At 38.7% G+C, this 27,929-nt stretch overlaps 2 protein-coding genes across 3 annotated transcripts; both read left to right on the top strand.

Moving 5' to 3' along the window:
- On the top strand, positions 1-5,358 carry myoz1a (myozenin 1a). The gene is made up of 6 exons (XM_004570042.6): positions 1-237; positions 1,838-1,924; positions 2,198-2,385; positions 3,106-3,373; positions 4,295-4,460; positions 4,542-5,358. The coding sequence occupies exons 2-6, from the start codon at positions 1,840-1,842 to the stop codon at positions 4,774-4,776; spliced, it is 942 nt and encodes a 313-aa protein (XP_004570099.2). The 5' UTR covers positions 1-237; positions 1,838-1,839; the 3' UTR covers positions 4,777-5,358.
- A 93-nt stretch (positions 5,359-5,451) lies between these two features.
- On the top strand, positions 5,452-27,788 carry hhat (hedgehog acyltransferase). 2 transcript variants are annotated; one of them, XM_004570043.6, is made up of 12 exons: positions 5,452-6,030; positions 6,864-7,012; positions 7,103-7,167; positions 7,403-7,516; positions 7,605-7,799; positions 8,760-8,972; positions 9,290-9,467; positions 11,121-11,271; positions 13,044-13,079; positions 15,531-15,732; positions 16,192-16,336; positions 22,916-27,788. In XM_004570043.6, exons 2-12 carry the CDS (start codon positions 6,892-6,894, stop codon positions 22,999-23,001), a joined length of 1,506 nt encoding a protein of 501 aa, XP_004570100.1. In that variant the 5' UTR covers positions 5,452-6,030; positions 6,864-6,891; the 3' UTR covers positions 23,002-27,788. The 2 variants fall into 2 exon arrangements, with proteins under 2 accessions (XP_004570100.1, XP_076747620.1); XM_076891505.1 differs by having other exon boundaries at positions 5,452-6,443.
- Positions 27,789-27,929: the final 141 nt, after the last annotated feature.

Genomic DNA, 27,929 nt, shown 5'->3' with positions numbered 1-27,929 from the left:
TCCTCCTCCCGTCTTGATACGAACACCAACAGCCCCAACCCCCTGAAAGAGCTGCCATCTGAGTGTTGGTTGGGTTTTGCACTTCCCGGGACCTGGGTCCAGGCGAACGTAGGGTCAGAGGCACTGAGGGATTTGTAAACTTGTGATCGAGATCACCAACATTGGTCCCTCGGTCTCCTCTTCACTGTTTGGTATTTATAGGTCTGTCTTTCTTGCCAGGACAACAACAAAAACTCGGTGAGTGGATCTACATCCCACAAATCACTGTGTCCATTTGTTCTACCAATCAACTGACAGCTGATAACTGGGAGGATTTCAGTTTTGCATAGTGCAAAAGCCGTGAGAGGGATTTAACATGCAATGTGGTCCCACTCATATTTCTGCAGCTGATCTTAAGGAGAAACTAATGCAAGACCTCAAGAGTTCAATAAATAAAAATGATCAGTTAGCAGTTTAATTTTATGACAAATAATTAATTGCAGATGCAACATAGCTATAAAAGTTCCTTTGCTGTTTTTAAAATTATCAAAGGAGTGGTTAAATGTGCTGATCATCTCACTCGGTGGGTGTTGCATATGTTTTATATGGCGCTGCCAAACCCTGAGAGGGGTTGGTAAATCTGAGAACAGACTTGTCTGAGCCTTTAATTATTTAAGGGAATTAAAAGACAGTGTTGAAAATCCTCCTCGTTAACATCCATTAACTAAACCAGTTTGTACACCTGTTTTGAGAGATGGCCAAATATATAGTCAGAATTGTTTTGTGGAGGTGTGTTCTTAAGGGTTATGTTGAGCCCATTTGATAGCCGAATGACGCCATTCCATGTCGCTAAAATGTCTTGGCTGGAAATGGCTTTTAAAAATAGCTTCAGTGGGTTGAGTTACAGCCAGTAGATGTGATGTGATGTTTTGCCACTTGATTGGGCCTTAAAGAAACTGGTGAGAGCTGAAAGTGTTGATACCTGTTCAGAAAGATAAGAAACTATGTAACGCACGCATATAATTACATGTAAACCAGATGCATGTCTTTCACAGTGGATAGCTTGGCCTATGAGATAGAGGGAAGTTTTCCCACCTTTATGTTTCCATGCAAGAGACTGTGATAAAATATTATGAATAATTCCATCATTTTAATAAGCCCGAGGCTTCTGTCTCAACCATAACATGGTTCTGTTTACATTGGCACAGACTGTGTACAGATCTTGTGTCTCCAAACAAAACTGAAACACATATTGAGCTATACGTTTCCTTCGAGGCAGACATCTGTTTCACTAGAGAATGTAAGAAATCTGAGGGCACTGACATCCCGTTTGAACTTGAAAAATGAGGAGGGCCCTTGCTGTCAGTCTGTCTGATACATTCAGGTCCCGGGGATTCACTTTCAGGCGTGGTGGTAAAGTGTTGATGGTTGAGAGTTATTTTGTGGCTATGGTGCAAATCAATGGTAACACTGAAGCAACAACACCCCTTTCAGTGCAATTAAAGCTTTACAGTCAATTTATGATTTATGAATTCCTTTGAATATGGATGTGTAGTGTGAAATAGAAAACTACAACTGAAGGTATCAATTACTTTGTCTTATTTGGTTTCTATTTTGTTAATTTATGTTTTTTTCATACTAAACCTCTTAAAGTTTTCTATGTTATTTATCTAGACTTAATCCCTTTAAGGAGCTTCTTTTTTCTGGAGAAGTTTTGATATTACTTAACATTAATTAACTTTTGAGTCTTGAACATAAGGATTTCATTGCTTAAGTATGTGTTCAGGTTAATATCATCACTTGTTCTACATTTTTCTAACCAAAGGTAATGTTCTGTGTTCTCCCCTGGCCCCTCAAGTCATGCCTCTGGGTACACCTGCTCCCCTAACCAAGCGGAAAAAGCCCTCCAAGATCATAACTGACCTATCACATATCCCTCAGGATGGTAAGGCTTACATAAAATGACGTGACTATGAAACCAAGTTACCACTGCTCAGTAGAGCTCTTTCATATAAACACAGTACACAGAAATACACGGTGGTAAAACAAAAAGGGGTACAAATATTAGAGAACTAGCTGCTTATTTGCAGTACAATTAAGTCAATCTACTTTACTAATAAAGGATACCGTTCTTTAATGAAACAATGTTTATGAGTTAGTACTACTTTCAACCTCATTTACCAATGTTAGAGCCATTGTTTGGCTCTCACTTACGTAGAATATGAGTCAGAGCCAGAGGCATCGGAGTTTGACCTGGGAACAAAGATCAGAACTCCTAAAGACATCATGCTGGAGGAGCTTTCCCTGCTGAAGAACCGAGGATCCAAGATGTTCAAGATGAGACAGCAGAGAGTGGAGAAATTCATCTATGAGAACAACCCTGACATCTTCAGTAGTGAGTCCATGGTGAGAGCCTAGTTCATAAACAAAATAAAGTCTTGTTTGTCACTGCAATGCAAATTTATTGACACTAGGTTGATAATCCAAGCAAATTTGAGGCAAATAAATCTTGAATTAGCTTTGAATCTCATGCAGAAAGGTAACACCTGAAGAACTGTATCCTTACCTTTACAATTTTGCTTTTGTTGATATAAATATTTGAAAGAAACCTAGTACCAGCATGCAGATGGTGATTATTTAAATGTAAAGTCACCTGGGCTTTAATTATAATCATACTGATCAATTTTAACAGTGATATAAGAGGGTTTTTTGGTCTTGAAGCAGATAAAGACCACACAATCATAATTTTAACCTAAACATAATGCTCAAGTCCTGATCATTATTATTCAGTAAATACAAATCAAAGCATTGTATGGTGTATGATTGATTATAATGGTGATACTTTGCTCTATATGGGGTGGCTGAAGCTCTGGAGATAGAGCAGGTCATCTGCTAATTGCAAGGTTGGTGGTTTGATCCCTGGCTGCTCCCACTTTGCATACCAAATATCCTTGAGCAGAACACTAAACCCAAGCTGCATGAATGTGTGTGAATGTTAGATAGATAGCATTTATGCATAGAAAAAAATGGTTGTGTGAATGAGGCAAGTTGTATAAACAGCTTTGAGTGCTCAGGTACAGTAGAAAAGTGCTATATAACAACCAGTCCATTTACCCTTTCTTTCAGGACAACCTGCAGAAGTTTGTTCCCTCCCTGGGAGGTCAAGTGGGAGGTCAAATAATAAACCTCGGTGGGCATTTTGTTAGCAAGGAGTCTGGACGTCTGAATTTTGTAGGGCTACAAACAGGAGGAGGGGCCCCTGTGCCTCCCCCAAAGCCTGGAAGCAAAGGAGCAGGAGGAACGGGAGGTGCAAGTGGAGCAGGAAGTGCAGGAGTTGGTGTGGGCGAGAAAGGTGGAAAAGGAGAAGGTAGTAGTGAGTGGTCTCCACTAAAAGGTTTGTCTAATTTCTTTTTCTTTTGGCCATTTGTAGTGCAATTCTGTTTTAGGTACAGAGGGCCATTTCTCCAAAAATTATTTAAAATGCATTAAGAAAGTGTGTTTACAGCTTGAGAAATACATCTAGAAGGACAACTGTATAAATTAATAAAAAATAACAGTGTACACGATATATGTATTTATTTTTTTTTAAACCAAATTACATATATCTATTAAACACTGAACTATTCAAAAATGTGTTGAATATTTGTATTTGCTTTCTTGCTAAAAGTACTAAAACCACCATGACCAGCTGGTTAGTTAGCTAAGCTTGGCTTAAAGTCTGGAGAAAACTGATAATGAGCAACTCTAAACCTCATTATTTGATATGAGGTACTTTGTGCGTTTAATCTATACACAAGCCTTAGTGCAAAAAACCCAAACAGGTTCCAATATGAGGTTATCAAGAAAGCACTGCAGGAAGTCGCAGTTTCTGGCACAGTGCAGTTCAACAATAGCCTAGGGCCAGTTAAAAAAGTATGCTGGACAAGTTGAATGGCCAGCTGCTGGTCTTTTTGGGCTAGTAATGGTGTTTCATCGAATGGATTCACCTTTGAAGCAAACAGTCAGTATTCTGATATCAAAATACAAATAAATATCCTTTATTGAACCACCAGTTCTGGTAGTTTTATAAGTGAAAAAAATTAGATCTTTTTAGCTGCTCCTACCCCTCACATTGTTGCATAAAACAACAGCACAACTAAATTTAGAAAAAGCTAAAATAAAATCTGTCTGTCTGCAGATAAATTGTGCTGGTTTATTTTGCCACAATCTTTCAATTTCTAGTAGCAATACCTGCATAAGAGGGGCATTTCAATCATGCCACAACCTTTATTTTTAAGTTTTAGTTACCAGCACATGTGGATGACTTTCTTTACAGGAGGTGGAAAACATGGCGGTACTAAGCAGCAAATTCATGTGAAAACCTATGTGTCTCCATGGGAGAAGGCCATGAAGGGTGATGAAGGTCTGTTAGCCACTCTACAAACCAATATGCCACATCCCAATGCCAAAAAGGAATTACTCCAGTACAAGTGTTTCAACAGGTAGTTCCCTTGAGGTCTGATATGTAGAAGATTTGTGAAAAAAAAAGGAGCTTTAATTAACCTTTCACCTTGGTTTGACAGGAGTGCCATGCCCTACGGCGGTTTTGAAAAGGCCAATCAGTTTCTGAAATTTCAGCTGCCAGAAGCTGAGGCAGCCAAAGAAGAGCCTGAACCTGCAGTGGTGTACCATCATGACATTAGCTGCCGGCCTTCATTCAATCGCACTCCTATTGGCTGGGTGGGCAGCAGTGAGCCCAGCAGCATTCACATGGAGACGGATGCTGTGCCCTTCGATGGAGAGACCGACGAGCTGTGAAAGCATATTAATAGTGATTACTATGCACATACTCACACACAAGAGTAACTGCATGCATACACCATAGCATGCACACACAATAGTTGAGCTTACAATTAACTATTACACTAATGAATTTGAATCTCCCAGTGTGGACAGTTTAAAGCGTACAAATAAAATGAAGTCCTGATCTTAACATGCTCTGTATTTGGTTGTAAAGCGACAAGTTTTATTTGTTATGGGGAGATGAAACATCAAATGTCTATTTGATAAATTTATAAGTTGAGCCAAGCAGTCCTCTAATTTGTCTGAAAGTTTGCTATTGTAGGTGAAAAATTGCAGATTGTCCCATTGAGGAATGAATCATATATGATGAATAGGTGATGAATGCTAAGTCACTATTGTGCATGCTGTCTGAACTTGTTACCATAACTGTTATCGCTCAACATTGTCTTTTTTTGTTGTTACAAATGTCTGATGATTTGCTGCGCTATAAAAACCTAAAAACTTGTTTAACTCAATATGCATGCTGTTGCTGATCCCTTAACCAAACAAAACAACACAACACAGTTTCTCCACAATAAACTGTAACACTGTAAATAATTTAGTGCACTCTGAATGAATTCTTGGAATATACAGTATTTGTATGTACAACGTAAATTTCAGAAATGTTATTAACTATTTGGATGTCGGGGGGGAGAAGAAGAAGTGAACAAAACAAAAAAAGATCATCCTTATCATGCCCATGTCATATTGTGTACTCACTTGGCAAATGTCATGTGTGCTGAAACATTAATGGGAACTGGGACATTTAAGCTAGTTTACGCAGTTTAACAGTTCTGTATTTAATTACTCTTCTAATTTTTCATTCAAGAAATGGAGAGTAATATAAACAACAACAACAAAAAAAACACATACACACTGATGTCTACAGTATTATCTGAAAATTCCCGAAAGTCTGGCAAATACCTGGTAGCTTAAAGTAAAAACAAAATAAGAAATCGTGAGTAACTGCTATGAGTTCGGCTGAACTTCCAACACTAAAAATGAAAGCACGACTAAAGTACGTTTCTATTAATAGTACTTCTCCAGCTAAGCAACTCCCGCACAATTGGGGGCAGTCATGTTCCAAAAAGTTCTAGCCAAGGAAAAGCAAAAAGAAGAATGCCATACCTTTGAATGTTGGATACCGGGGGAATCTACTGTCCAAGCACTATTATACAGTAAAGTCTGCAATCTACAACAACGCAATGGACACCAGCCCAGTGTTACTAGGTAACATTACGAAGTCTTCAACCGATGAGCTAGCTTAGCTAAATATGTATTTTGGTGGGATGGCTTACGGAATTTCCCAGGAAACCTCGCAAATTAATACCCAAATTTGCATGTTGAAACATACATGCACCGACTTTATGTCAGTGGGCTCTTTTTAAGTTGAAATACCGAGACGGTTTCTGGTATAGAGTAAGGTTAACTTGTTTAGGCAGCTGAGAGGGTCGATACGTCATGGCCAGCAACCTCTGGACAGTGTTACCTAGCGACGGCAGTGCTAGCCAACAGATTAGCACTGACAAGCACTGCCGTCGCTGTGCGTCCTTCAGTCAGTAGAATGAAAGAAAAAACAAAAAACACGTAATTTCCCTCCACACAAGCTTCTGCTGTGTTTCAACTAAAGGATACATCTCAGGGTATATTGAAGTGTGCATTTAATATAGGTTATGTGTGAAAATCAGTTTTAAAAGTAAACTAAAGAAAGTTCTCCCACCTTTGTAGTCTTCTTGTTATCTTCTCTTTGTGTTGTATATGCACACCCAAACAGTGTATTGAATATGAGAATCACTAAGAAGTATCACTACTGAACTATTTACAGTGTCTTGTTGCCATTTTTCGTGGTTTCCTGCATTAAATTGGTAAAATAGACTTGTATAAGCACTACTGCATTGTTTAACTATTTATAACATGTGAAAGCAAGAGTTTTTTTCTAAATTATTAATTTTTTTTTAGCACATGAAGTGAGTCAGAACTACAGCAGATAGTTTCCAAACATAACTCTACTAGGAATTATGCTGAGTGTAATCTTGGTCTGTGGTCATTTTAATTTTTTTTAGGTATACGATAGCGGATTGACTTTCATTGATGGGATCCATATCTAAAGCCCAGTTGGCTCCCTTGCCAAGGACAGAGGTCCTTGTCTATTGGGTGCTTTCCTTGGGCTCTCATCTCTACTCTTTCTATCAACTTCACAGGTTCAGCAAAGGTATAGTAGAAATATGACTACTGAAATCTTAGTTAGATAAAATGAGAAAAAATAAATAAATAAAGCTGTTATATCCTGTTTTTGGCCCAGAGTATGAAGTGGGATTAGAGAGAGAATTCCAGTTGGAAAAGGGCCTTGTTAAAGGTTTTAAAAGGGTAAGTTCAGTGCTGAATTGATAGAAAGCCATGTCTGAACCAACAGACTAGATTTTAAGACTTATAGTGTACTAAAGGTTTGTGGTAATTTCCAGTTAATTTTAAATTTAGAATAACAAAGTAATAATTTTAATTTAATCAATGCATAGAAATAAAATACCTTAACAGATTTGCATTGTTTAAAGCTGCTTTTGAACAGGTTTCAGGTGTTATAAGTGCATTGTTTTGTTATCAGGACCCTTTAGATTTTGAGTGGAATTTTTGGACTGACTGGGCTAAGCACTCTTTACTGTGGACTCTGATTGGTCATGCTGTCTTATCAAGATTAACCAGCATCTTTTACCCCAAGGTATGAAGCTGTTGCTACAGTAATCTTTAAATATAATATAGGTGGCAAACAGTTTAATCCCACACATTTTTATGTGTTTTTCCATCAGCTTAGAGTGCCAGCACTTGCGATATATGGCTTCTTAGCAGCCAGCAGTGTTTTGGGGATTAAAGGTGTGAGTGTGCTGCTGGTACATCTGGGCTTGTCCTTTTCTATGGCCCAGCTGCGAAAGCCCGCTCTGTCGTGGGCATGTAACCTGCTGCTGCTCTACACACCTCATATCAACGAACTTCAAGACATCCAGGTGGGTTGACTTGGCTTTAACTCCTACAATAAATCTTTTCCTGTATGCTTGTAGGTGTTCTGAACACCTACAAAGCAACACCTAGTTCAAAAACTAACACAAAAATAGTAACTTTGACTGCATCAACAACAAACCACAGACTGTTCTGCAAAAACTGTTTTATTTCTACATTGGTATTCGCAGACAAACACAAAGCCACTAAATCCTACACAAGGGGCTTGTGTAGGATTTAGTGATATCTGCCAGTGAGTGTTTTTTTTGTCCCATCCGTTTCTACTGTGTCCCACTGTAGAAACAGTGGCAGACTAATCCATCTGTAGATATGAAGAGATCATTGTAAGATGGTAAAAACACAGCAGTTCATATTTCCAGGAGATTATATGTCCTTTAAAACATGAAAAAAATATTTTTTAACTGCTGTCCCAGCTGTCATGGGGCAAAAGGCAGGGTATATGCTGGACAGTTTACCAGCCCATGACAGGGCTTTATAAAATATATAAATAATAATGTTAAACTAGTTTTTTTGTAAAAACCTTTTGTTATTCTGTAGCAGCATGATATCCAGTTACAATTTGAAAACTTCCTTTATCCTTGTGATTGTTACTAGATGTCATATTTGCCAAGAACACAAGAGGGCGCAAAATACTAAGGGAACCATTTGGTCACTTGCCTCCTTTCTACAGAATATCCAGATCACATGGTTAGGGTAAATTTATTTTGAGTATATTTATCTAACAGATCAATTTCCTACATGATAAATGATAAATAGAAATAATTTCAGATAAAATGCAAACATTTAGATTCATTTTTAATGTTACTTAACCATTTCACTATAGTCCACTTATACTGTATAAATAAATAGAATATATATTTAGTGTCTATCTTAGTGCTGTTACTACTAATGCAATGATTTTGATGGAATGCGTCATATGTAATTGGCCTTCCCACTGTATTACACAGAGAGGCTGGTATGAGAGTGATGAGGAGCACTATCTGCTGCTCTTCAGTGTTGCTGTTTGTGGTCTGCGCTTCATCAGCTTCAGCCTGGAGCACTGCTGGAGCCCTGAAGACCAATGCAGTATTGTGCAGCTTTGCTGGCTGTTTTCGTATACCTTCTATCATCCTTTTTTCTATAATGGACCCATTATAACCTACAAAAACTACATTGAGCAGGTAAGAGACATCAAAGCATTCTTCTAGATTAAACTGAGAATCAAATTTTCCTCTTTGTTTTTTTTTTATCTGCAAGAGACTGAAGCTGATTGGTGCTCCTGAGAGCAGATCTCCCTTTTACAGTACAAAAGAGCAGTAACATCACATGTTCACTTATTATTTTAATCAGCTTATCTTTTTTGTCGTAGTTTTGTACTTATCCTTACATTATGTGTTGCCTCTTTTACTACAACCCTGAGATTTTTTTTGGGTGGGGCTGTGTGAATGAAGATTCACCTGGCAGTCCTTAATAACATGCTCTCTTGCTCCACTAACAGATGCAGAAGTCTGCGGAGGAAAGTAACAGGGATGAATCTGCCCTTAGTTACTTGGTGCTCAGATTAGGACGGATCATTTTGTGGTGGTGTATTGCAGAATACATGATCCACGTCATGTACATGCACTCCATCCAGTCTAATGAGACCTACATAGAAATTCTTCCTCCTTGGGCCTTAGGCAAGTCTTGATACTCTGTTTTTTTCCACCAACAGCACAGCTTTCTTAAAATTTAAACTTTACATTTACCTACTACATGCTACCACCACAGGATTATGTAAGTTTTAAAACGTTCTCATATATGTGTGTATTTGTTTGTTTTTGATATAATAGTTTATTTGCACTTAAATTAAATATAAGCCCACTCTAAATTAGCAGAGCTGGTCTCTGACATGCACATAGAGTCAGATATACAGTTTATGCAGGTGGTTGTCTAAAATGTCTTTCATAAATTTTTTGAATGTTAAGCAAAAATTGGTAACATGAATTTGAAAACACCTCTTGGATTATGAGCTTATGTCGAAGATGATATAATAGAGAAAAAACCACACTTGAGTAATCCAAGGTTACTGGTTATATGTTAAACCTGCACTACATCTGGTTTATACCACAAACGTCTGGGCAGTCGTGTTGTTGCAATATGAGTACAGTTTGCTTATTGACACAAGCGAATTGGTGCCATCTAATCCTTCATTTCTTTATATTTTGCTTCCAAGAAGCCACACTTTCTTGTAAGTGGTATTTTAAAGCAAATGTCTTGGGGCTTTCTGAAGGTCTGAAATACTTTGTTACTATTAGCCTGTTGCAAAAACATAATTTGTTCCAATTTTCTTCGTTCACTATATGAAAAATGCCAAGTTTGACACACATAAAATATTATTTCTGCAACAAGGAGATTCCTAAAAAGCTGTTCGCTAGACAATTGCCATATCTGAAAATTTGAAGAAATTGGACAAGTGACCTAAAATCACTATACTGCAGATGAACAAAAAGGTCATATCCTTAAGAAATTGGAAACAAAATCCAGCAAAGGACCTAAGAGATGCTTCTGGACCCGCAGTTGGTTTGTGTATTGTTTGTTGGCCATTATGTATGCCAAATTATACAAAAACTGGACTAAAATGGGGCGACTGTGGCTCAGGGGGTTGGGAATCGCATCTGTAACCGGAAGGTCGCCGGTTCGATCCCTGGGCTCTCTGTCCTGGTCGTTGTGTCCCTGGGCAAGACACTTTACCCTACTTGCCTACTGGTGTTGGCCAGAGGGGCCGATGGCACGATATGGCAGCCTCGCTTCTGTCAGTCTGCCCCAGGGCAGCTGTGGCTACAACTGTAGCTTGCCTCCACCAGTGTGTGAATGTGAGAGTGAATGAATAGTGGTATTGTAAAGCGCTTTGGGTGCCTTGAAAATCGCTATATAAATCCAATCCATTATTATTAGAAATCACTGATCTTATCTTATAGATCTTATTGAGTAATTAATCCAAATTTGAAATTTTTGGTTTAAATCGTTATAAATATGTAGAGAGGAGGTCAGGAGAGAGGTACAAGTGGAGGCTCTGTAATGGTTTGGGGCTGCATTTCAGCCAGTGTTGTCAAAAAAGTTGATGGAATTGTGAAGAAAGGAAGAAATGAAGTTTAGATCAAGACCTTTGGACAATAAGATGACTGGAAAACCTGTGGAACAAACAAATCACATCTAATCCTCCTTTCCCATATATCTTTTGAGTTTTTACTATAAATATAACACTGGCCTAACATACGTTTGAGGATTATATAGAACTTTTTTACAATAAGAACTTTTGATTTCACCACCTACTTTCATTTTTGTCACAGGTGGTCTTGCTCTAGCTGTCGTCCAGTTCTTCTATGTGAAGTATCTGGTACTGTTCGGCCTTCCATCCATGCTCGCTACTTTGGATCAGCTGGTTCCCCCCAAGCTTCCCCGTTGTGTCAGCATCATGTACAGTTTCACAGGCATGTGGAGGTAAGACAGTGGAATCAATTCTGGGAAACCACAGTGATAGAATAACAAACATAGTACTATACTGGTCTTTCAGCTTTGCTAAATATTCCCTTTACTAGAAAAGCTACCTTTCCTCATGTCCTTAAATTAAAACAAAGTCATTTATTGTCAAGTTTCAAAGTGGGCGCAGAAAATAGTTTCATTTTATGTTGTTAATAGTAAGAACAACAGGTTGTCCTACACAAGATCACCTGAAGATCATTCTTTCAGACTCATCATAATGATAAGCACATGTTAAGCTATTATTTTTAGGCCAATTTGTTTTCTTTAATTCATAATCAGCAGGTTTGTTGCAGTGTTTCTTAGACAGCAGGGACATTATGAAACAAACTGAAACCTTGTAGAGTAAAACCAAAAGCTTTAATAATTGAGTTTTACTTGTGTGTCAGTTAAAGGAACCTGGATATTTCTGGTTTATTATTATTTTACGCAGTGCTGTGTAATTGTAAGAAACAGGAAAGATGCTTTGATTTTTTTCTGTTTCGTGGTTTAAAATGTGCTCGTATTGAATTATTTCTGTCACAATGAGCGGAAAAAATAATAATAACTTGTCTTTTCACTTATTTTTTCAATTAAAATGGAAACTAGTCTAATAGATCTATTCCTAGTTTATACTGAAGGGGTCACAATTGCTCAAGTTAATGAACATGCAAAGGAAAACGCTTGTTACAAGGGACAAGGAATCTTATTCAGCAGGTATTTCATTAACAAAAACAATAACACACTGTGTATAAGTATATAAATAAGGATGAACATTTGTGCTATTGTGCTGTTAGTATTTAGACTTTGCCACTTCAGAAAATCTCTTTATGTATTTATATAGTGCAAAATATACATTCATTTCATCTTATCTATTACAAGCTTATACAGTGCAGTTATTTGTTGTTTAGCTCTTAAATGATTCACCTTTATGAATCATACAGGTTTCATGTGTATGATGATGGCAGGTTTTACTTCCTTTTTATGGTTTAAGGTTAAGGGTAGACAGTTGAAACAACTCTTCATATCTTAAAAATAAATCCTCAAAAGTAATAATCATCATCACAATGAAGTTGAATTAACATCTCTCTACAAGAGCTTATATCCTGCATCAAGGGACGCTTTACTGCAGGACCATTTTAGCTTGCCGTATAAACTAGCAGCTTATTATAGCAGTGGGCAGTTTTTAAACAGAACAAACATACCATTAAGTGCAAACCTTGAACATATTGCCATCTGCAACAAAAGGAGCGACTCAAATTGGGTTTAGATCCTGGTTATAAATTACCAGAGTATCCCAGCAGTTTGTCACTTTCTCCCAGTACAATCAGTCTTGTTCCCAAATGTAATTAACAGTGAGAAATTCCCCATATTTAGAGTACAAAAAGCTGAGCTAGAAGGCTGTGTGTTGGTATTACAGTAAAAAAACGAGAAAAAAAAACAGCTGTAGGATAAACGGACCAGTGTGCTGACACTGATGCACTCCAATCGAGCCTGTGTGTGTGCGCTGGTCGAATTCACTGATGGATTGCATAAAGCTATCCATCAACATTGCTGATGAAACAATTCCAGTTATAGACTGAGCCAAATCTAATCTTCTTAATGACAAAGAGGAAGCACATAAACACAAATGTGTAAACATACTTATTGCGCAGGTCTCAGTTTATATGAAGCCCAGTGCTCAGCTGGTTCTTACTCAATGATATATTATTATTATGTAAATTTGTGACTCAATGTATTTTTTTCACTCTTAGGCACTTTGATGAGGGGCTGTATCGATGGCTCATCAGGTAAGAGGCACTTCAGCGATGGACTGACTAATTCCAATGTTAATGCATACTTAAAATGAGAAATGTCATCCTAATCAAGTAATGCCTCAAGAATATCTGCCTATCTGCATCCATTTATTTGTCTGTCTTTATCTATGTCTGTCTTATCTAATATTTGGAATACTTTTGTATCGCAACTGTTATCTATTATGCAGTTAAAGAGCTTATTTCCTGTGGGGCATTGAACCTGTCAGCTGAATAACCTTAAAAAAAACATGCCATTCTCCTGCTGCCTGCCCACATTTTTCATCACAATGGATAAGGATGCTGCATTTGCATGTAGGCTTTCTCATGATTATGAGGTTGCATGTTGTTGGTGAACAGTTCCTCTATTGTGGCGCTGCCCGTGCACCCTGGAGAAATGCCTCCTTGTTTAATATGTGCATTTGTAATTTGCACACTTGTACTTTGGACAACACACATTATTGGTTTGTTCGCTTTTAATGATGCACACTTGGCTGAATGCAGCCTATTGGGAGTTTATGGTTTGCTTGGTGGAGGCAGGTTGCTACATTAAGGCAACGCTACAGTTGCATGGTTGTCAGAAAACACAGTGGAAATGTTCCCCTGTCTTGGTTATTATTTGCTAATTAGGGTTTTATTTTTTTCTCAGTTGTGTGACGGGTACAGTATGACGGTGCATGTGTACATCTACTTTTATGAAAGAATGCATATTAGAGATTTAAAATGGCTCCAATTAATTTGCTAGAGATCCCAGAATTTAAATTGCAAATGCAAGTTTCCATTTTAATTTGTGCCCATTGGAAATTGTTTTCTCCTGCCTAATGGCATCAGTTGCAATTATCCTACCGCAGATGCAAAATGATACCCATGACACAATGCCCCCGACGTTCCTTCTTGCAAAAGTGCTTTTAAAGAGGTTTTAATGCAGTTCTGAAATTCAGTTGAAATTGTCTGAAGAGCGTTAGATGAGTGCGTAGGTGTTAAATGATGTACTCTACATGACTCACTGACACCCCGTCTCCCTGGGCAGCTAAGTGGCTCATTCTTCACCATTCCATTGCGCTTTTCCTGTCTGTGTGCCACCGTCTCTCAGGTTCTCCATTTCACTCGCATTTAGTTATTGCCCAACAAAAGAGCTCTCACTGGGTTATTGATTGAATTATTGCAGCTACACACGAGCAGAAGCATTTGATCTCACACCTTAGTAAATATTGGTTGCAAATATGTAAGTGGGGGAATAGGTTGGGTATGGTGCAAGGTTAGAAATTAACTTCGGTTTTTAGTGGATTTAAAGCAAAACCGATTAAGTAAGCTGCATGCCTACACAACAACAATATATACTACACTCTTTAATTCCTAATGACAGTCGATAAAACCTGTGAGCATGTTGTAGTCTGCACCACCTGCTTGGATTAATCAGGTGTTACATAACACATTGATTAATCAGAGATTAATGTACAGCATGATATTATCATATTTTGAAAAACATCTGTTTAGAATCCATCTACATCCAAATGAATGTATTAGATGGATAGATACTCTGCATGTTTAGGTATTCAGTTTCCTCTGGCTCTGACAATCTGGTACCTTTCCATCTGTTTTCGCACCTACTTTCATCCTCAATATGGCCGAGCTGGCCACTCTATTTCAGGCTTAGAAAATGCTGGCTCATCTTTCAGGAACATTGATTAGCCACAGGGTGGCTGAGATAATGAGTTCCCAGCTCAGCAACACTGCACACAATGATTTGTTTGTTAAGTGTGTTGGAGTGATATAGCATGTTCAGACTCTTGTCAGTACCTCTGGGACAGACAAGGTTCTCGCAGTATCTGAGGCAATTTTTCTTCACAACATGCTCTGCATTTGATAACGACTGGATGCTATTCACATCGAGTGTGTTATCACATGAGGTGCTATTTTTATACCACATGGAACGTAATCTAATCTAAACCACAAAAATGAACTGCAGGAGCTGTGCTATAGCTTTACTGTTTGATGAATTACCTCATGAGAATTGTCGCTCTTTTATTTAACTGTGTATCCTCACAGTTTATTAACTGATATACTTAAGTCAGAACCAGGAGCAAAAGTGCGCTAAAGTGTTGAATAATACAGAATTTGTACGTTTGACAGTGGGTTAAATGTGTGTGAATCATAAAAAAACACTTAAAAACATTAACCCTCCTCCAGAGTTGTTAATAGGTTGATTGATATTCTCTGGTTTGCCTCTATTTTTGCAACTAGACGTCAAAGCCATGTTTAAAAGTAAAATCAGCATGACCACGCAGTTTTTTCTGGTTCTGATTAATCCAAAATGCATTGTGGTGCCATTTTTACACTTGCAATGTTTTGCAGTGGTTAGTCTTTACACAGGTTAGAATCCCCTTTTTTATTCATTCTGTTGACACTGGATTGCTGTTATTTTTATGACATGTACTCGTGTTTCAGATACATCTATGTTCCACTGGGAGGTTCACGCCATGGTCCTCTTTGCAAAATGTTTTCCACTGGTGTTGCGTTCGGATTCGTCTGCCTCTGGCACGGTGGACATGACTTCTTACAGTACTGGGCCCTGATGAATTGGGCTGGAGTTCTGGTGGAAAATTCTCTGAAGTCTCTCTTTGCCTCGACCTTTATTCACTCCGTAGTTGTAAGTTTGAAATCCATTGACGGTGCTAAAACATTAGGAGGTTTAAATTACCTACTAAGTCTTTCATTTAAGATGTGTGGATGTAATAAAAATCTCTCCTGCAGTCAGAAATAAAGAGGTCATATTATGTTATTTAGTGAGAGATGATGCCTAGAGAGGGTACACTAATTACAGACTGGAGACAAACTGGCTGGATCTTGTCACATCTAATGGGGAAGTACACTTAACCTCAAATATTCATGTTAGTAAAAGCCTGTTCCCAATTGCTTCTTTGGCCATAGCCTTGGGAGATGGTTCATGTTCTCAATATAGTGCTCATATCTGATGGCACACCGTGAAATCCACCTAGTTTATGGTCACACAGTTCATTTGTGCCAGGTGCCTCTCTGTTCCTTCTGCCATGTACAATAGAAATGTCTTGTGGTTCGCCTCTTAGTATTTATTTTTCTGATTTCCCAGGAGCAGAATTTCTCTGCGGCGATGAAAAGGCGATGCATCGCCCTTGTCTTTGCCTTCTCCACTGCTATGCTCATCCTTTCTAATCTGGTGTTCCTTGGGGGAATACATGTTGGCAGAATCTTCTGGAAGCGTGTCTTCATTCACGGTAAATTGCTTTCCACAACATTCACTCAGTGGGAATTGCGTGTGGCTTTATTTTGCAGGATTGTTTCAGCTGGCATTTGTACATTCTCCTGTGTGGATTATCAGCCATGTGCTCCTTTTAATTTGACAGCTGAGTTGCATTGTAGGTCATCACATGTTTGCCCTCAGCGGTGAAAGCAGCTAAATATTGTTTTTCCTAAAGCAACAGAGCGAAGCCAGCCAGTATGTACTAGAAAATAAAATCGGAAATAAAATATAAGAAATCATTAAAAATTTTGCTTCTCTGTAGGTTTGTGTATTTAACAGTTTTTCTAATTTAATTAATCTGCACAGGCGAATAAAGAGACATCTGCTTATGTGGTTGTGCCAGGACCTATTTTTCTCCCAGTGTCTCTTTTTTTGGCTCATTGGATACCTAAAGAAAGATGGCAGCGCCTCTTGAAGCCTGTCTAGTTACGATAAGCAGTCTGAGCTGCACTCGCTGCTGGGCTGGGAGCACAGTCGGTACAAAAAAGCCCATCAGTGGAATGTCACATCATCAATATTGTATATTAACCAAAACTTTAATGTGGAATTTTAATTGAGTTGAATATGAGTTTACTCATTTATATCGCTAAAATGTGGCAAACATAGAGGCTGATTAAAAGTCCAAAATGTAAATTTTTATTCAAAGCCGGCAGAGGTCAAAGACAGTAAAGCAAGCAGCCCTGCAAAGGATCCAGAAGAAGAGCAGGCAAACACTAAATCCAATTGTCAGTCACAAAGGAGACAAACACAAAAAGATAAGAAGGAATAAGACAATCTGGCAGAGATCTGTGGAAACTGACAAGTGTATCTATATAAAAACTGTTGGGTGAGTCGCTGATTTAACACGGGAGAGAAACGGGGAACAGGTGTGGAAGATGACACAAGAAAAACTAATAAGGCAGTGGCAAATAGAAATAAAATTACCGCAGGAAGTAAAACAGACAAGAAGCAGTGATTACAAAATAAAACAAGCAATAGCTTGAACCAAAACATGACATTTATCCACTTATGAGCAGCAGTGGAAGCTGTACTACAACAACAACAACATTTCTACCCTGTAAAGTTTGTACAAGTGTTGGATGTTAGGAAACAGCTGCTTAATTGCTTCATTATCTCTTTTTCTTTCTTTCCAGCTCTTTCTTTGACTCTACTAACTCCTGAGGGAAATAAGTGAATCTTTAGCTGCTAAATGCATTTACCAGCGAGTCCCAGACTGTGCCAGTGTGCTTATGTTTGGTGCTGAAACTATGGTTTACACTGTGCTCATGAGAGCTGAAAACAGTTGCCTGCTGTTTAAAATAGGATTTTAAAAGGAACTTGAAGAGATGAAAGTTGTTACTAAGCTGATCTATGTAGTGCCAGGGACGTTTTTAAAAAAAAAAAATGACAGATTGTTGTTTTCATTCATTTAAAAAATACATATATATTGATGTGAAGATCACTAGTATTGATGTGAGTGGTTTACTGTTAGATTTAAAGGTTGTGTAATATCACCCACGAATGCCATGGCAAGAGGTAAACTCAGGTAACAGATAAAGGGCAAAAGACCGTCTTTCTATTTCATGCTGATTTTAGTTCATGTTGTGCAGTGAGTGTAAATCCACAAACTGAAGCACTTCTTTATTACTTTTCTTTATTACTATTTATTATTTTAGCATTTCTGTTTATACCACAGTCTGTGGGATCTTAAAGTCAAACCTAAGCAGTCTGACAGGGTATTTTCCAGTCACCACTTAAGCTTCAATGTTACAGTAAAATTTTGTTGGAGGCAGCAAATGGTGCATAACTTTACACCTCCTCTAGCACTCCTGACCTCCTTTGTGCTCACAAGACTGTAGTCTCGGTGTAAATAAGTTAAGAGGAACCTAAAAATAAGTGCATGGTGTTTGAAAATACCATTTCAGTTGTGAATTATTCAGAGCAAGAGCTGCGCAATAGCTGAGAATCTCAGTTTGCTTTTATGGGGATTTATTAAGATCATTGAAATGCTAAAAAAAAAAAAAGACTGGAAAATTAGAAATACATGATTTAACAAATCACTTAATAAGCTCGGTTCTTTCACTGATTACATGTGTTTTTGCACTTTAAATTGGGATATAATGGTTCCAGCAGAAACGCCTGAGGCAGTTACTTGTGTCTGCGTGTGTCCTCACAGGAAACTGCAGAGAGGGAGCTGTGGTTTCATTAACATGAGTGTCTGGGATTGTGAGTGGTGCAGGCAGTAGTGTAATTGCTCCCTGACCTTTCTGGCAAAATGTACAACAAACAATTTTCTGAACACACTGTGTGTCTTAAGTTGTTTGTGTTAACAGTGTCCCCTTGAGTCTTGCACCTGAAAGCCCCCATGTACTCTAAAGTTACAACTAAGAGACAGACCAAGTTTTAATTCAAGAGCACACAAACACAGCAAAAAGTACCACTGCACTGTTATGTGTGGGGTTTTTTTTTTTGTTTGTTTATTGCATGCACAAATGTGCTGATGACATCTTCACTGTTACCCAAGGAGTACTTTTTGTGTTTCATTTTTAACTGCAAAGATTCCTTAAAGCTCAATTTAAGGCACATGAAGTCCTAAAAATGGCAATATTTCCCCTTAGAACATTTACCTAACATTGGTAGAATTGCTATATATTTACTTTAGGCAACAAACGTGTGTTGTTCCCAATTTTAGCACATTCTTTTTTTGTCTAAATAATAATGGTACTTTCTGGGAAGAAACACAAGTCCCTTCTGGGGTTGCATCAGGAGGGACATCCAACATAAAAATCCTGCCAAAGCAAACATGCGGCGCTACCCACTGTGGTCGGCTTAGCAGATGACTCCCCGCATTTCATTTTACCATAGACTTTTACACCAGCTGTCCTTCTTATTTCAACCCTTCCAAGGATTTATATCTCCTCCAAAGCTTGAAGCAGAAATCTTTTGTGTGTTAGGCCAGGTTGTTAACCACTACACTGTTAAGCCATAGTATTAGTGTTTCAGAAGCTAGTTTTTTAGTGTGCAAGCATGCTAACATTCAGTAAGTAGCACTAAACACATCTTGTGTATAAAATATAGGTGGAACCCTTATCTGATTTGACTTTCTTTTCTTTGTTTATTTTAAAGCAGTCATCACTGTGATTGGGATAAGACTATCCGGTTGCTAAGTCTGACGTCACTAGCCGTGTCTGGACCTAAACTCCGCTGCAGGTCCATATATCAAATGATCACTATGGCATTATTGAGAGTTGGAAAAACTGTCTAAAGTCTTTCATCTTCAATAAAATGATCAGCGTTCTGCTCTACCAGGTGTAACAATTGAGTTTAACATCCAGGCATCCATGAAAACGGAATTTATGACATTTAACGGAGTTAGAAGTTAGCAAGAAGTTAGCTCGCTAGCTTCTATCTAAATACAATATAGCATGTTCTGACTACGGGGTTTTGGAAACAAATTAAAACGTACAGCTCTGTTATCACTTCCAACATAAATGAAGACAGAAAACTAAACAGCAGTGACGTTTGTAGGGTTACTGAAGTTTGGCTATCTGGTATATAATGATGTGCTACGTGACCGCTAGCGACACAGCTATGTTAGCATAATATAAACAAGCTAACTTTTTTTCCACTCGATAAAAGTTAACGTGAGTGTTCTCGGTGGTCAGGAACAAATGTAATCGCATGGCAGGATGCTGTAAAAGGACCAAACTTCAGCCAGGAGAACAACTGAGATAATCCATCCACATACACTCAACAAAAATATAAACGCAACACCTTTGTTACTGCTCCCATTCCCCATGGGATGGACGTAGAGACCTAAAATTCATTCCAGATACACAATATAACCATCCCTCCCAAACAGTGGTCACAAATCAGTCCAAATGTGTGGTAGTGGGCACATCTGCTATATTGAGATAATCCATCCCACCTCACAGGTGTGCCACATCAGGATGCTGATCTGACATCATGAGTAGTGCACAGGTGTACCTCAGACTGCCCACAACAAAAGGCCACCCTGGAATGTGCAGTTTTGTCTCACAGCAAAATGCCACAGATGCCACAAGCAATGAGGGAGCGTGCAATTGGCATGCTGACAGCAGGAATGTCAACCAGATCTGTCGCCCGTGCATTGAATGTTCATTTCTCAACCATAAGCCGTCTCCACAGACGTTTCAGAGAATATGGCAGCACATCCAACCGGCCTCACAACCGCAGACCTCGTGTAACCACACCAGCCCAGGACCTCCACATCCAGCAGGTTCACCTCCAAGATCGTCTGAGACCAGCCACCCAGACAGCTGCTGGAACAATTGGTTTGCACAACCAAACAATTTCTGCACAAACTGTCAGAAACCGTCTCAGGGACGCTCAACTGCATGCCCGTCGTCCTCATCGGGGTCTTGACCTGACTCCAGCTCGTCGCCGTAACAGACTTGTGTGGGCAAATGCTCACATTCGATGGCGTCTGGCACGTTGGAGAGGTGTGCGCTTCACGGATGAATCATGGTTCACATTGTTCATGGCAGATGGCAGCTGAGAATGTCCCAGTTCTTGCATGGCCAGCATACTCACCGGACATGTCACTTATTGAGCATGTTCGGGATGTGCTTGACCGGCGTATACGACAGCGTGTACCAGTTCCCACGAATATCCAACAACCTCGCACAGCCATTGAAGTGGAGTGGACCAACATTCCACAGGCCACAATTGACAATCTGATAGACTCCATGCGACGATGTGTTGCACTGCATGAGGCAAATGGTGGTCACACCAGATACTGACCGGTTCTGGGTCCCCAGACCCCCAATAGCGCAAAAAACTGCACATTCCAGGGTGGCCTTTTGTTGTGGGCAGTCTGAGGTACACCTGTGCACTACTCATGTCAGATCAGCATCCTGATGTGGCACACCTGTGAGGTGGGATGGATTATCTCAATATAGCAGATGTGCCCACTACCACACATTTGGACTGATTTGTGACCACTGTTTGGGAGGGATGGTTATATTGTGTATCTGGAATGAATTTTAGGTCTCTACGTCCATCCCATGGGGAATGGGAGCAGTAACAAAGGTGTTGCGTTTATATTTTTGTTGAGTGTATGAGGTTAGTCATTCATATACTGCTGCATGGGATGGGTTGTAGTTACATCCTAAGGTTTTGAAAACTGAGCTTAAATAAATGATTAGCGGTAATAAAAGCCGAGGGAGGTCCACAGTGATCACTGACTGTTTTAGGAGCTTTTTGAGATTAAATAGAAGAAAATACAAAACATTAAACATGTTAACAACACAAAAGCCATATTAAACAGACTACTTTAGGCCCGGAAGTAGGATTCGTCACGTCATCACTTAACAACCGGATAGAGTTGCTAAGCTAGCAATGGCTAGTTAGCTTTGTTAGCTGGGTGAATCCATAATCCACTGATAGGAAATGGGACAGAGTCCATAGAAAAATGACTGAGTGACTGTCAGTGGTAGGAAAACAATCACATTTTCCTCTACTTCTCCCTTTCTAGTGATATTATATAAACAAAGAGGTGAAAAAAAGAGATAACCTACAATTTTTAAGTTTCTTCTTTTATCTGAAAAGTTGTTCTGGTCATCAGTTGGTTTTATTTTGTTTTTAGATTTTAGTTGCCTGCAAAAAACATTGCGAATAATCAAGAAGAAACGAAAGCACCGAATACATTTTTAAAAAATGCAATCAGTTCCAACATATTTCTGAAGTTATATTTGGCTAGTAGTGTTTCTTTCAACTTTGCCTTTCTACTATGTTAGTTGTTGGCCACATTAAAGATTGGATAACTGGCTGGAGAACATATTTCACACTGAGGGTGTTAATGAAATGCAGATACCTGCAAAGGCAAAACACTGGGGTGTCTTGGCTCATAATGTACATGTAGGCTAGAGGGCTTTAAATAATGAATAAACAGGTGAGAAAGGCTTCATATAATGATAGCTTATGTGAAAATGGTTATACCCAATGTGATTAATAATTAGTTCATATTTACTAAAACATCAAGGCTTTTCTTAAAGATGGTTGCAATCAGACAGAAACGCACTATGCATACTACACAACACAAAACTTATCCTCCGTGCGCCATTAAAATATTTTGCATCATAATAAAGCTTTTCTGGCCTCAGCTCATGTAACCTTTTTTTTACGCAGACAGAAAACTGACAGTACAGCTGTGCATAAAGCAGCCAGTGTGTGCGTGAATTAGATTTTGGCATGAATAGAAAAGAATAGACCATTGAAAAGCATTGTGGGTGCAGGTGCAGGTTACTGAGATAATCTGGAGGCAGGCCAGTTGGGGAGGAGGTGCAGACAGCTGTCCTTACCTGCCTGCACGACCCTCGGAGAAACAGCTAAATATAGAAAAAGGAGGGAAAAAACGTAACATGATGCAGTATGGCACAGGAAATGAGCAAACCTACTCACTTAGCATATACTTTTAAGCTGCGTTTAAGCTTCATTCATAATTAAATAACTGACAACAACACATAGACTGCATTATCCAGATAGTTTGTAAATCGAAAAACATGCAAATATATTTGCTTTCTTTTTGTTTCAGGCTGGTCTACCATGGCCCCACCAATGCTAGCTTTCCTCTACTGCTATGCTCAGATTGGACTTGAGTGGACTCCTCACCCACCGTGAGTCACCTTGACTTAAGAGCAGTGACTGAGAATCCCTGCTACTGGACAGATACAACAACCTGCTGACTCCACTGCCTTGCTCTCACCAGCCAGAGTCTCACTGTGGTGGACCTGGCTCATAGCCACACAACCTGTCCAAACCTGGCTGAAGTACAGCTGAGCAGCCACTTTCCAAAACCCGCAAGTCTGCACAAAATTTGTCTGTAAGCTGATACTTACAGAGAAAGTTTTCTGAACTTTGGGTGAAATGTAAGTGCACCCAAACTGTAATAAAATTGCTGAAAATTTAGGGCAGTCTGTAATAGCAGCTCTGAGGCAGTAAGCTAGATGAAATCACTGCTATTCTAAGAAACTGTAAAAGAAAATGTGGACTCTGAATCTCTCTCTTGGTTATATGACTTTGACAAGGTATTGCTTGGAGTTGCAGGAAGCTGAAGAAAGTACCGTCTTCCTGTAGCTCTCCACAAAAAACAATCAGATGTAGACGGTTGACAAAAAAAGCATATCCAACTGCAGCCTTTGATTCAAAACACTAATCCTGTTGATTATCAGTTTATTACATCTGGGATGTAATAAATGACAAGCTGTTTTTGGCTTATTTGTTGTTACACACTAAATCACCTTTCATTTCCAAAATGTCAACATAACAACTAAATTTAGACAAAAGTAAAATCTCATTTTGTTGCAAAACTCATCTGCCATCTGTCCAAATCTGTCAAGTACTTGGTCATCAAGGACTGTCAGAATGTGCCTGCTCAGTCAAAGCAATGTGATTAACACTGAGGGTTATGAAACAGCAGAGGAGTCCAATCCATTTGTGCTTTACTGTAAAGCTTTTGTTTCAAGGGGGTTTTGCAAGTCATAGGCTGATTACACATGTGAGAGTGACACTGCTGAATAATGTGCATTAGAGCTGATAGATGTTGTTGTTGTTGTGTGTGTGTGTGTGTGTGTGTGTGTGGGGGGGGGGGGGGGGGGGTATTTAAGGCACTTTCGAATTGTATGTTCAAAGTTACACTGCCAGATTAAATGTCAATGTATATTACTCAATATTCACTCCATTTACTTCAAAACCAGGTATTATACTGTGCATATTAAGAATAAATATAATATAGCCTTATATACACTCCGTGTTAATCAGTGTTGTTCGACATTTCTAAGGGTCGTAATGCAAATATCTAATTAGCTAATCACATGGCAGGAACTCATTGCATTTTAGCATGTAGACATGGTGGGAAAAAAGGTGATTTAAGCGACTTTGGACATAGCATGGTTGTTGATGCCAGACAGGCTCATCAGGGTATTTCAGAAACTGTTGATCTACTGGGATTTTCCCAAAAAAAAACTGTCTCTAAGGTTTACAGTGAGTGGTCCAAAAAAGAGAAATTACCCAGTGAGCAGCAGTTCACTGGGAGAAATGCCTCATTGATCCCAGAAGTCAAAGGAAATAGCTAACTACTTTGAATTGATGGAAAGGCAACAGTAACTCAAATAACTAAGTCACGCAGAAGAGCATCTCTGAGTGCACACCACGTCAGCGCAGATGGGTTACAGCAGTGGAATACCACACCAGGTGCAGCTCCTATCGGCTAAAAATGGAAACTGAGGCATCACAATTCACACAGGTCAATAGGAGGTTAGAACAATCTTGCTTGCTCTGGTGAGTCTTGATTTCTGCTGTCACATTTGTATGGTTAAGTCAAAATTTGAAATAAATGACATGAAAGCATGAATCCATCCTGCACTTATTAGCAGTTCAGGCCAGTGGTGGTGGTGTAATGGTTTGAAAAGCATAATTTGGGCCCCTTAATGCACCCTGTCATAAAGGTTAGATTATCTCAAACTGGTTTCTCCAACCTGGCAATAGGTTCAATGTACTCAAATGGCCTCCAGAGTCACCAGATCTCAATCCAATAGAGCGCCTTTGGGATGTGGTGGAATGGGAGAGTCACAACATGGATGCGAAGATGACAAATCTTCAACTTCTCTCTTCAACAATCTCTGATGACTGTTTCCAGCACCTCGTTTTATTAAGGCAGTTCTGAAAAAGGCAAAAGGGAGTCCGATGAGGAACTAGCAAGGTGTAACTAATGACGCTGATGGTGAATTTTTACTCCTGCACAATTGCCCCATTTTTTTAAAAGCAAGTGAAGAAATGACACAGAGGATGAGAGGGATCTCTGAAACCTCTTCAGTAATAACGATAGGGAAATCATTTTCAGGCACAGAGAGTCACTGAGGCATTGCTCCAAACATATGTCTTTTTGACATGTGTTTGATGGCTAATATCTATTAAGTTTTTTCATTATATGGAGGGGAGATTGTGAATTTAACTGACATCATAATGAGTGGTGGAAAAAAATGTAATGACTTAGTATTTCATTAGAGAAGCTGACACTTTTTGAATACTGTGTTGTAGCCAGATATTTTTTGGGTGCCAGCACCTACTACTTCTGCCTCAGCTTCTATTTTAATCCATTAAAAATGTCAGCTCTTCTGAGAGCTTTTTGCCAGTATATTACAGGCTTTAAATTTTCATATTCTAGACAGAGGAACTCTTTAAGCCTTCCATAAATCATCATGCAAAAATGATTTTAAAACAGCTTTATTCTAAGGTTGATGACTATAATGAATGCAAAATGTGGTGTGTAAAGCTAGTTGCCAAAAGAAAGAAACATCTGAACGTGCCAAAACATAAAACAATTTATCTTCTTAATGTTTTTCTGAGTCACCCACTGTGTCCCGTTGGGCCTAGTTATTTACTAATATTTTTTAAAATACATTATTAAATGTTCTTGTAACAGCAGATTAGTGTTTACTACATATTTTAGGACAGTGATTGAGTACATCGATTACAATCAGTCCACCACTGTGGCTCTTTGGTGAAATTTTGAAAAAGGTTTTGACAAAAGTGATAGTATATGACATATCAGTGTAATAATTGGCGAGATCAGCTCTACTGAAACTGTTTGTTACCTTTTGTTTTCCAGACTGATCCTTAAAGAGAGGTTGAAAATTTTTTGTCGCATGGCAAACCAAACTGTGGAGAGTTGAATGTGAAAATTCATGAAAACTAATCAAATAACCATAAGACATTCAACAGAAATTGAGATTAATTTACCTCATTATTCAGCCACGTTGGTAGAAGAGAAAGAAATCTTCACATTAATCGGTTATGAAAGCCTGGAACATGTAATTTATTAAGAGTAAATTTTACATTTTAAAGTTTGACCAGTGAGCCACAGCACAGTTTTTGGCAACCAAGGCTACCAACTCCAAGGGATTTGCATCTGCTCTTTACATTTCAGGGGTTTGTCAACATTTTTTAAACTTTATGTTTAAGTACTTAAGTAATCTGTGCTTTTCATGCAATGTGGCAAAACAGTCTGGGCTTCTTGCTATTCACAGTGCACAATAATGAAAGTAAACAGCTTCGGGGTACGGATTCAAGAAGATTAGGTTAGGAATTAATGAATTTTTAGTCAGATGTGTCATAACTGAAAGCTATTACCTTGCCTCAGGGTCCTGAGTTTCGCATGATCATGCCACAGCAACTGACTGTCCCCAAAGTTTAAATTGCTTAACCTGCACTGGTCTGCAATTTGGTGTTTAAACACTTGTATGACACAAGCTTGTTTGCCCTTAAGTAACAGAAGTACATTGTAATCTGGACTCTGCTGTTCTGATAAGGCTCAGGTGTTTCCATTAGTTGATGTCTTTCATTGGGATAATCACATCTGTGGCACTAAGGAGGATCAGTGGGGGCAGTGAAGAATCCTCTTAAATTAGCACAAAAGTGTGAGGCTTATCTGACATAAGAAGATCAGCAGCAGAATACACCTGCTGAGTTACACCTTCTTAGAGACGCGTCCTAATCGTTAACAGAGGAGCCATAACGCAACAACACGAAAGACACCCGTGAACCATTGCCTGAAGAGATCTGACAGCGTGCAGCATGTATAAAATATTTATTATGAATAGCACAGTATGTCACAGTTCATAACACGGAGTTTCCATTGTGCTTAAAATACATTTCTCATCACATGACGTGAACATAGAGGCATGTGCATAATACATAAACCATACATAAAATTCAAATTCTGCTCTTTCTTAAGAATCCAAACGTTGCAGTACAACTTGTGCATATCTCTCTATATATCTATTTCTATATCTCTGTGTAGAGTTTGCTAACTAGGCAGCTTTCCATAGCTGACCACAAAAATAGATCAGTGTAAATCTTCTCGAAGGAGCAACAGTAATTTGGGTATTTAATGCTGCTTGGAAAAGGAGAATGGGGCAATATCATGAAGGCACAGTGTTGCATGCTTCTCAGTAGCAATCAAAGGTAACGACTTTAATATGTAAATGTTGATGTTATGAAACCGTGGTGCTGTACTTGGTAACTTAATGTTTTCTATATTTGCGTTGTTTTTTGGATCAGTTTTTTGTTTTTTACAAATGTTAAAGCAAAGAACTACATATTGCTTTCAAGCATTTTAGAGTGCATCCCTTTTAGGATTGTATATTTATGGCCTTGCCACAGGCCTAAGTGAGAGTACCCTGCACGGGCCATATCTTTGTTACTGAGCTGCATGAATCAGATTTCATGTTTTTTACTATTTTCATTTTGAAAACAATCAGACTTGGTTTTATGCCTTAATGCAACAAATGTAAAAGTAATATAACAGTAAATTTACAATATGAATAAAACCGATCACAATGATGGAATAAGGTACATACCAAATGATAGTCATAGGTTGTGTCATTCATAATAAAAGTTTAAATATATGAATATTACCAGCTCTGTCATTGATAAAGTGAAACAACAATTTATTGTGGCTTCAGTGAAAATATTATATCTTAAAGGGGACCAGTTACACTCATTTCCAGCTTCACATTGTTATTCTTGGACTCCACTAGAATAGATTT

Source organism: Maylandia zebra, linkage group LG13, assembly GCF_041146795.1.
Source record: "Maylandia zebra isolate NMK-2024a linkage group LG13, Mzebra_GT3a, whole genome shotgun sequence".
NCBI lineage: Eukaryota > Metazoa > Chordata > Actinopteri > Cichliformes > Cichlidae > Maylandia > Maylandia zebra.
This window is presented reverse-complemented; position numbering and strand designations above follow the sequence as displayed.